Here is an 11,537-nt window from a genome sequence, read left to right on the forward strand (position 1 = left end):
TTAATCATTGACATGAAATTTGGCTACTTTAGGTCTGGATTGCTTCATTTTTTTGTTGTACTGTTCTTGCCTTTCTTTGATTTTTTTGCGTTTTTTGGAGCGAGAACTTTTAGTTTCTTTTGCTTGTTGCTGTTCGTTAGTTTGAATGTCATCTGTGCTGTTTTCATCTGTCAATGTTGGAGTTTGCTGGACATTCATTTCTACTGTTTCATCCTCACTGTCAAGCCTTTGTTGCTCATTGTTTGTCTCTTCTTCTTGTTCCCCTTTGTCAGTATCTGTTTCTTGTACACTTGCCCGCATTTCTTCTCTCCATGGCTTGATACCTAACACTAGTTCATATGGTGTTTGGGCAACAGCACGGTGCACTGTAATGTTTTTCTTGTAGGCTGCTTCTCCTAACACTGTACACCAGTTGTTGTAACTTTCTTTCTTCTCTGTAAGAATATTTCGAATGTTTTCCTTTATTGTTCTATTATTTCTCTCGACTAATCCTTGGGTAGTAGGTGTGCGTGGAGCTCCATGCACTTGTTTTATGTTATTGCTCTGACAGAAGCTGGACATCTTTTGATTTTTAAATTCTTTTCCGTTGTCGGAATGCAACTTTTTAGGAAAACCCCACTGCCAAAATAGCTGGTTTAAACAACTTATAACTTGTTCTGTTTGCTTGGAAATTAATGGAAAAAGCCACGAGAATTTCGTGTGATGGTCCGTGATGTGTAAAATCCATTTATGTCCCTCGCTGCATGAACATGATAACCTTCTCATATCTATCAAGTCGATTTCCACGTGTGAAAGAAATTTATTTGCGATGATGGGGTGTACCACTGGTTTCTTCAGATGGTCTGCAACGGATTTTTGTTGTTCGTGAATGCTGCAAAGAGATACAAATAGTTTCACAACTATTTGGGGTATCTCAGCATAGTTATTTTTTATATAATTTTCAAGTTTGAATCGTCCGCGGTGAGCGATGGCCGAATGACTGTGACACAAAAGGGGGAGGGGAGGGCAAATTTATTGCTTTTTTTTTTTGTGTGTACTATTCTTTTTAGACCCCCCCAAAAAACCAGGCCCCTATTTTTTAAACTACACCCCATAAATAAAAGCCCTTTTTAGACAGTTGATAAATAACCTAGGTAAAAAAAAATTACCTAGTTTAAATATTATGAACTAGGTGGAAAATTTTATTCTGGGTTTAAAAAAATTTGACCTGAAAAAAATTCCAAACTACAACATATCCATGATGGCACATCAACGTGGTGGTAGCATTTGGTGGGGCGTGAGACGTCAACGCAGACATGGTTTACCCGTATGGGTACAACGGGGCGGCAACCTGATGATGATCCCAGCTTCTAAACCCCAGCGAAAAGGACGCCGCCGATGACGAGAAAGATGGCCAGGTGTACTCCATGTATAAACAGAACGCCCGGATCTATAGCCCGGAACATACCAACATGTCGTGGAGGATTGAACGACAATGGCCGTTTCTACGGAGTGTCTTGAAAGAAGCCGATCATCAAACGCGCCGGGCACGACTTCAGGCCGCCAATGCCGATCAAATCAATGCCGTGAGTGAATTGGTCATGAACACAATCTGAGGGACCATTCCTGTATCGTCCAAGGCGATGGGACGACTTCGACCTTACGAAAAGGTCTTGGGGGACATGTCTCGTCGAAAACATTCTATTAAAAGGAGACGTCAATTGATGATGAATCAGACATGGGGAGCTCTTTGGGATGGTCTGAACACAGCTTGTGACCTGATACGACGAAGCAAATGACACAGTTTAAACACCGCTTGTGACATGCTAAGACCCAGAAAACGATGTAAGGGTGTCGCCATCAGATTCCTGGATGCGTTCGTGCCCAAATACCCTATCTGGGCCAATTCTACGAGATCTAACCAGATTATCGGGAGAGGACCGTTTACGCAAACTCTACGATGCCGTGGATCAAAAGATCGAGGCCATCAGTCAATTGGCTCGAGAGATTGTCAAGGGACGTCTCCCTTTGTCCAAGTACACCCTGCTCAACATCACCGAGACTCCACGAGATCGAAGAGTGTTACGGGCCATCAGTCGTTCGACCCATAGCATAAAAGCCCGACCAAGGATGATGCGACGACATTTCCATCGAACCCGATTCTGGCTCGGATTGCATACGGCGTATCATCATTGTGTCAGGGATCATTTGCAACATGGACGATGGATGGTGTTATAACACGTGGACGTACGGGCCTCGTTCGTTTTGTGCCCTACAGGATCAGATACGTGGGCTTTGACATCGAGTCCGAGAACAATGCGATATTGTCCGTCAATTGACCGATCAATTGCAAGAATGCAATCAGAGTCTGGATCTCGCCGAACAAAAGATGGGGGTCTTGCAAGAACAAGTCTGGGAATTGAATCGGCATCTGGAACGAGAACGACACGAGAAACAGGACCTCTACTATAAAACCAGGGAGAGACGCGAGGATCTTAATACCTCACGATGAGCGAAGTCGAAACCATTCCAGGATTTGACAACAAAGTCTTGGTCGATCCCCAACGACTGCGTCAACTCGAAGCACGTGTACAAGGAACGTCTGACCGAAAACATTCCCTTGGCCAAAGCTGCTCGTATTGCCGCCAATCAAGAAGCCATTCTCATGTCAGACCAGATTCCTTCAGGTGTAAAGAACGCCTTGCCCACCTCTCTAGCCGACGAAAAGAAACGGTGGACCAAAGCCGTCCGACAACCTCTTGGGTTTGGACCAGATGCCGACGACGAACGCGATGCTGAAGCCGATGCCTATGCGCAAGGACCCTTACACTCCATGTTGACACAGCTGGTCCAAAAGAAGAAGAAAAAAACGTCCGAGACTCCGGCCACACCCTCGGCACCCCCTAAAGCTAAAAAACGACTTCGATTCATGACTCAACCGAAAGCAGCTCCGCCCAAAAAGAAAAAAAAGAAAGCATCGTCGCCCCCCAAGACACCGGCTCCATCCGTCGACTGGGGACACCATCCCTTTCAAGGAGACCCGATGATGATGGGTCAGACCATCTGCGATATGGTCAACACGATGGAACGATCGACTCAATGAAAGACGCACAAGAAAGTCGGACGTCGCCGTCCCACCGAAACGGATAAATTATGACGCCCACCCGGTTGGTTGGATTTTGATAAGAAACTCAAACGACAACTGGATGGCGAGGACTACTAAGAGACGCCAACGACGACGATGACGACGTACCCGTCAACGAGGTGGCAAGTTCGACTTACAGAACGCTTTGGCCAAGACGGGGATCGAGTTTCATTGGCCTGGCTATCAGTACATGGGTCCTGGCACCAAACTCGCCAAACGACTCAAACAGGGTGATCCCAGCATCAATCGGTTGGACAAGATTGCCAAGACCCACGACATGGATTACGCCAAGGCCAGAAACCTACAGGACAAGTGGAAAGCCGACGACAAAATGATTCGGGCCATCAGTAACCTCCCAGGCAAAAAGAAGAAGACGGAGAAAGTGGTCAAGAAAATCATGCAACTCAAACGTAAACTCGAAATTTACGATTGAATATTCTTGTTCGATGCCAAGGACCATAAATGTCAATAAAAGGCACAAAACGAAACTGTCCCGTTCTCTGGTTCTTTTTAATTTGTTTTTCCGGGTGCCATATGGGTCGTCTCCGATAACGCCATGCTTCGCGGAGGGCATGTGCTGTTGCACAGCAAAACAGTTCACCCCACATCATCACAGCTCTCAAATGACGACGTGAGTGACGTAATTGGATATGCAACAAAATGAAAATGTCCATCAGTCCCTCTTCTCATACGATAGCACGCGAAACGTGAGAATATACTCCGCATATTCCATCATCAACCAGCCTTGTGTAGGACAACGCATTTGACAGGGATCTGAATGGGACGGTACGACCATCTGAAAAAAGAAAAGTCACATCCGTCCAGTTAAAATGAACAAGAACAGTATGGGGGTCCCAGACCGTGATAACGTCCTGTACGTACAACCAAATGTCCTTCGGTACTCTGGTACACCAAATGTCCCTCCTCGTTGCGGACCATGATCTGATGACGCCATACAGGTGGATCCAAACAATAAAGGGCCACACCTCTGTCCTCTTCCAATATCTCCTCCTCAAGGTCCTCATCATAGGGATAAATCACGCGTAACTGAAACTGTCCGATGCCTGTTATTGGATGCGATCCCATATAATTATAAAACCCGTACCGTGTCACGATCGCATCCACAATGGCAAGTTTCTGAACGGTAGTGTGACTTTCTCTATGACACTCCGTACAGTAACGGTCTTCGTATCCAATGTAATCCTCGTAATCAGGGGGGTCGATCACAATGCACTAGAAAATGAACAAAGAAAGTCCTGTCAAACGTTCCTCCAGTATCATGAGTCGAACCTCCAGTCTCTCGTGCATGTGAAAGCGACCACACCACGCACAAAAGCATCGATCAGCACTGACCATGATCTGACAAGGAAAAAATTATCGTGTGAGCTCCCATAAGGAGTGTTTCATAACATCCCCTGTACAAGAGGTTACGGGATCTCGCGGTCAGACGCGATACCCTGTGACGTCCATACGTGGCCAAGTGGTTAGGGTGCTTGCCTTGAGATCCGGAGATCCCGGGTTCAAGACCCGCTCTGACCACTCGCTGAATTTGTTCCTGGTACTCCCTGGTGCAACTTCCCAGCTGCACTTGTAAATAGCCAACTGGTTTGCCTCCGGCCAGTTAGGATTCTTAACAGTTGTTGTTGTGTTCTGTTGTTTCGTTGATTGTTTCATTGGCCCTGAAAAGCCCCTATGGGGAGCCGTCAATCAAGTATGTATTGTATTGTATTGTATTCCCAGACACTGTCGTTCATGTTCCCACAGTGGGGTATGTCCATCAAATCGGTGAAGACAACGTATGCATGTGATGGGTCCAAAGGAACAACAAGATGAATCCTTCCCCATAGGCGTACACCATCATGGTCTAAAAAAAAAGAACACATCCATCTTGATTCCAGACCCCCAGTAGAACGCGCACTTCTTTCACGGTAGGTGGTCTCATGACCGAATAGACCGTTCCGCATTCCGGTATGAGGCACCAATACTGGAAAAGAAAGACCCTTTTTTAATCGACAGCAAAATAGCACGTCGGGTGTGTTCCTCTTTAAAAGTACGTAGTCTGATAGCCGAATAAGACGTTCCATAAGGTGGTATGCAACACCACAACTACAAACAAACAAAAAAAGAAGACGACGTTGGTAGGAGAAATCGACTATCGGCGATGGTCATTGTTATTATTCACGAGCCTGAATATCTCCATACGAATACGTATCACCTTGTCCGTTATTCCACCCATACTCGAAAACATGGAGAGAGCACACACGTCTATAAACGAAAAAAACCCAAGTATAAGAGACGGACGTCTGTAGGAGAATCACTTATCGACGGCGACGAATACGACCACAACGTACAATGGTACAACGTCCTTCCTGAAAAAATCAAAAAAAGGGAACCTCATGAAAAAGAGTCCGACGGCGGTCCGTGTGACAACGACAACGTCCATAGGAGACTTCCCACACGTAAATTCCACGTCACTACAACGACACTGCCATTCGACCCAATGATCATCCTCGCCAGTGGTCACCAGGACCTAGAAGAAACGACAGTGAGGGGTCCAAAGGGGCATACAAAGAAGACCCCTTCGGTAGACGGGGTATCGACACCAACGACAAACGACAAACCCCTCTCGACGACGAGGAAAACGATAATTGCCCGTACAATAACGATACCCCGGACAATTCAACATTCGACCAAGACAATACCGACATAACATGATTCGGGTTTCTGTCAGGGCAGCTCGGAGCCTGGGTGGAAGCCGGCGACACCACCCACACTCAAACATGATAGCCGATTCTCCTACGCACGTCGCCGTCATCTAAAAGACATCAAAAAAGATAAACGAGTCTATCAGGTTCGCTTCCAGATCGACCCAACACAAATAACAGGGACGTACCGTGCCATGTTGACTGCAACGTGGTACACGGGATAACTCTTCGTGAATGGGTTTCCAGCATTCCCTTCAGTCCTTCTCTCGGTCCTTCTCCCCCTCTCAATCTCAAGCCTCCAACACATGTCGACATACTTCGGGAGGTAACAGGTCCCAATACGAAGCCTCGTCTCAGGTCGTCGGGGGCTTTTCTGTAGTCTGGCATTCTTTCGGCCAACGTCCATTATCTTGCTTGACCCATACCTCTTCCTCATACTTTGGGTCTTGCTCGATCGCCATACCACGTCTGGCCACAGCCAACTCGATCATACGTGTCTTCAGAACAGATGCCATGACTTCTGATACCCCCACTCGATCGGATTCGCTACTTAACAGGAATCGTTCCACCAATCCCCATTCCCCTAAGGGGTCACATGACTCTCTGGGGGATACCCCCCCATCCCCCCAGAAGACCTATCTCCCTTCGGATTGGTCCATCCATAATACACGTCAAGGTCCTTCAAGGTGACCCTCTCTCTATAAAGGACACGTCGTCTTTTTTTCACAATTCATCTCATCATGGATAGTGACAATGATTTAGCTCAAGCGCTCCACGAGTTCGAACAAGTAGGAGGTGCCGGTCCAGGACGTTTCGCCTTTGAAAGACTACCTGTCGTAGAACGACGTAGTGTCCGTCTCGGGGTTCGTGAACGGGTCTTTCAGCTTCGCCCTCGACAAATTGGAGCTTTCATTCCTCGACAACGTCTGGCCGATGCCCTCGTGCAAGGTCTTCGTGCCGCTCTGGACGATCTGATCAATGACCAAGACATCCCGGACGGCGACCGGATCTACATCGCTCTGGCATCCAATCGTATTGCCAATGCCTACAACGGATGGGGACTGCGGGCCAGGGAATGGCGCGCTCAAGGTCCACGCGTGGATGCCTTACTTGGGAATCTTTCCCACATGCTCAACTCCAACGAACAATTTGAAATGGATGATTCCTTCACCCTCTCCTTCGTTCATATACGCCGTGCTCCCACAGGTTCTCGTTACAAAAGAAAACATTTACCAGGTCATCAAGCGTCGACGCGTCTCAAAGAGTTCAAACGCTGTGTCTTACGTGTTCCACAGGATGACCAAAATCTATGCTGTCCACGCGCCATCTCTGTAGCTCGAGGGGTCCATCAACCCCGAGACGACCCCCCACGTCGCCGACAATGGACACGCCCTGAGGGCAATCGTCGTCGCGTCACACAAGCGGCTCAAGAACTTCTAGACGAAGTAGGTCTTCCTCCTCAACCCTGTGGCCCAGAACAACTTCAACAACTCGTCACAGCTCCCAGTCTCCAAGACTACACTATCGTGGTCGTGGACGCCAACCTCCCTTATGCTTGCTTCACTTACGGACATGGGGACACTTTGTTAGGGCTCTTACACGAAGACGGTCATTACGATGCCTTATCTTCCTTACCCGGTTTTTTCGGCAAAGACTACTTTTGCAGCAAGTGTTTTCAAGCGTACCATATTTTGGGTCAACATGCCTGTCGCAACAACCAAGCCAATCATTGCGGAGGCTGCTTGCAGATCGGATGCCCTGATCATGCCGAGGCCTAGCGACAGTACCGTACGGCTCAGACACTCTGTATCCTCTGTGGACGTTCTTTCTATGGGGAGCTCTGTCTCCAGACCCATCGGTCCAAGACCCAAGCCGGCAAACCCGTCGATCCTCAACATCCCTCCGTCTGTGCCAGCCGTCGTCAGTGTAAAGAATGTCACAGCATGTTACGTAGCGTCAAAGAGATCCGAACCCATCGGTGTGGGCTTCGGGAATGTTCATGCTGCCACGAACAGGTCGACATCCATCACCATTGATGTTACCTACAAGTGGAAAAGACCCCCGCCGAACGACGATGTCATCAACGACATCGACAATCCTTTGACAGGATCCTGACCAGGGGACTGGCACCTCTCTTAGCTGACGAGGCTGCTGAATTGAACGCCTTCCTCGCGGGCGACGACGATGAAGATGAGAATGAGGACGAAGAGAAGCCGCCCTTACACGTCTTCTTTGAAATTGAGAGCATGCAAGTCGAAGGACGTCACGTACCCAATCTGGTGGTAGCCGAGACGGAAGACGACGATCGTCCCGTCGCATTCCGAGATCTTCATGACTGTCTCTTTCACTTCCTGGAATGGTTGGAAACGCTGACCGAAAACGGAACACGACCCCTGACGGTGATGGCTCATAATTTCAAAGGGTACGACAGTTACCCTGTCATCGATGAACTCCACCGGCAAAAAAGAGAACTCGAACAAATCCGAAACGGTGGGAAAGTCCTCCAACTCACCTACCCTCACGAAGACACCACCATACGATTCATCGATTCGCTCTCCTTCTTCCAAATGCCACTGAGCGATTTCCCCAAGACGTTCGGACTCACCGAACTCAAGAAAGGACACTTTCCGCATTTGTTCAACACCCCAGAGCATCAAACGTACATAGGCCAGCTTCCTGACAAAGCCTTCTACATGCCCGACGGGATGTCCATCAAGAAACGTCGCGACTTCGACACCTGGTACGACGATCAAGTGACACGAGAGGTCGTCTTTGATTTTCAAGCCGAACTCCTGGCGTACTGCGAATCGGACGTGAAACTCTTGAAACAAGGATGTCTCACTTTCATGCAGGATTTTCAAACACGTGCTGAATTCAATCCTTTTGAACAAATGACGGTAGCCTCCGCCTGTAATTGCTACTTGCGCATGCATTGTATGGAAGAAGAGACCATTGCATCCGAACCCCTCTTAGGATGGCGAGGTTGTGTCAATCATTCCCAGGCCTCCATGGAATGGTTGACCTCGTGCGAACGCAATCTACGACGTCAAGCCTGGCTGACCCTCTCACCAGAAGAACACGAGGACCATGAAGCCATGGCTCGTGCCTACGGGCATGCCGTAGCGGATCATCATCCCTTACACCACCAACGCATCCAACATGCTCGAAACGAGGGCGAGTACCACATTCCTGGCACCCGATAGACGGTCGACGGATACGATGCCGACACCAAGACCATCTACGAATTCTACGGGTGCTTCTGGAACGGACGTCGGACCTGTCATCCCCAACGCACCGACGTGCATCCGACTCTGCTCTCGTCGACAAGAAACGCACATTCCTCATTACGCTTTGTGGGCATGTGGGAATGTACCTCGAACGCCCTCAAACAAACCAACCAGGACATCATAGACTTTCTAGCCCATCGAAACCTCCAAGCCCCCTTGAACCACGAGATGCTTTTTACAGGGGTCGGACCAATGCCATACGTCTCTACGCTCACGTCGAAGAGGAGGAAGAGGAGGAGATCCGATACGACGATTACACGTCCTGGTATCCTGGGGGGAACAAGTACGGGACCTATCCCGTGGGACATCCGACCTTCCGGTAGGAAGCCGACACCAGCGATCTCGCGCCTTATTTCGGCTTGGCCAAATGTACCGTCCTTTCACCATCCCGTGTTGCCTTACCGTAGTCACGACAAGCTCACTTTCCCCTTATGTCGTACCTGCGTCAAAGAGAACATTTCTAAACCCCTTTTGGAAAAGACGCATGCCTGTCATCACACGGACGAAGAACGTGCCCTCGTTGGTACCTGGTGCACCCCAGAACTAGACATGGCTGTACAAAAAAGCTACGTCATTCAACACCTACACGAAGTATAGCATTTCGATCATCAACGCACGGGGCTCTTCAAATCCTACGTGGACATGTGGCTCCAAATCAAAGAAGAAGCCAGCGGCTGGCCCGCAGGATGCACCACCCCTGCTCAGAAACAAGCCCACATCAATGCGTACTATGCTCGGGAAGGCATTCGTCTCGATCCCACTAAAATCGAAAAGAATCCAGGACTCCGAGCCCTGGCCAAGATGATGCTCAACTCGATGTGGGGCAAGTTCGGGCAACGGATCAACAAGACCCAGGTCCGAGAATTCACCAAACCTCAACTGTTCATCCAATTCCTCAACAGCGATCAACACGATGTCCGTTACATCAGTTCGCTGCCGGAAGACCGGGTCAAAGTCCATTACAAATTACAACCGCACGATGTCCTGCCTTCACCCAATCTCAACATCTTCATAGCCGCCTTTACCACCTGTCATGCCAGACTCCGTCTCTATCAAGCACTCGATCATCTTGGCGAACGCGTCCTCTACTTCGACACCGACTCGGTCATCTACCTCCATCGTCCTGGTGACCCACCCTTGGACCCTCCACGAGGCGCCTACCTACGCCTAGTTCAAAAGCGAACTCGACGCTGGAGATCACATTGTGGAATTCTGTTCGGGAGGTCCTAAGAACTACGGTTACAAGACCAAGAACGGAAAAGTAGAATGCAAGGTCCGCGGTTTCTCCCTCAACGTCGAAGGGATGTCTCAATGGAATTACAACATCTTGCGTCAAAACACCTTGGACGAATTGCATTGTCCTCTAGACGAACCGCGTACCACTCCTGTCACGCAATCTCACACCATTCAAAGAAATGCCAAGACGTACACCTTAGAAACACAACCTTCTCACAAAGACTACCGGCTCGTCTACTCCAAACGGGTCCTGGATCCCACCACAGCCCAGACCTACCCTTACGGTTACGAACGGTTCACCGACGAGGATCTGGATCTCGCTGAAGTCTTAGCTGAACTATTTGCTTAGGGACGAGGTCATTAGACACCAGGTCTCCTCACATGTTTCCGCTTGTAAAGTAAGTTTGTTTGTTGATTAAACCGTTCATGATTCGAGAAAAAAACAAAGAACCGTCTCCTAAGTGTTTCCCCCCCGGTTTTCGTCATATTCTTTACATACTTTTAACAAAGGCCCCCCCGACGTTGGACTTTGACCCCACCGTCTAGGCCAATCCTCTTCACGTGTGCACGTGATAATGGCGGACACAAAAATTTTAACCAATCAGAAGACGATGCATCTCATTAATTTTTGCTCTCCACCAATGAGAATGCTCCATTTCAAACCGGTCTATATTCCCATATAGTACTACTCGCGAGATATGAGACGTGCCCATTTATGACAACTGAACAGATTACTTCATATTTCACCTGCCTTTCTGCGAAAGGTCGCCAACAGACTCATGAAGTTGACATTGCAGCCATCGAAGGCAAGATAAACTTTTCTGCAGCCAGAGAGCATGTCATGGCTACCATTATTATTCAGCATCCTATAATATTTGACCAATACAACATCTGTGCCATGGCAGAGGAAGACACAGAAACACTTGAAGGTTGCATTGCTCTAGGTGATTTGCAAAGGCCTCAATCTCAGCATTCCCCATCACGCTTGGAAATTATGGCATCAAATCAGGCCAAAAAATGTCCACTAGTTTCCAGTTTTTTTACGCCATCTGCCGCTCGGCCATTTTCATGGCGACTCAGAGGACCCGAGTTGTGCTCTATTTTGTCTTTTTGCGGGCGCCTGGGAACGAAAACAAACTTTTGGCTTCAACAAAAAAAATCTACGGCTTTCCATCTTTACTTTGA

General features: G+C 48.5%; 1 protein-coding gene across 1 annotated transcript; it reads right to left on the reverse strand.

The window, feature by feature from the left end:
* On the reverse strand, positions 1–561 carry LOC138036839 (uncharacterized). Its single transcript, XM_068882908.1, has one exon. It carries the CDS (start codon positions 559–561, stop codon positions 1–3), a length of 561 nt encoding a protein of 186 aa, XP_068739009.1.
* Positions 562–11,537: the final 10,976 nt, after the last annotated feature.

Source organism: Montipora capricornis, chromosome 2, assembly GCF_036669925.1.
Source record: "Montipora capricornis isolate CH-2021 chromosome 2, ASM3666992v2, whole genome shotgun sequence".
Classification (NCBI taxonomy): domain Eukaryota; kingdom Metazoa; phylum Cnidaria; class Anthozoa; order Scleractinia; family Acroporidae; genus Montipora; species Montipora capricornis.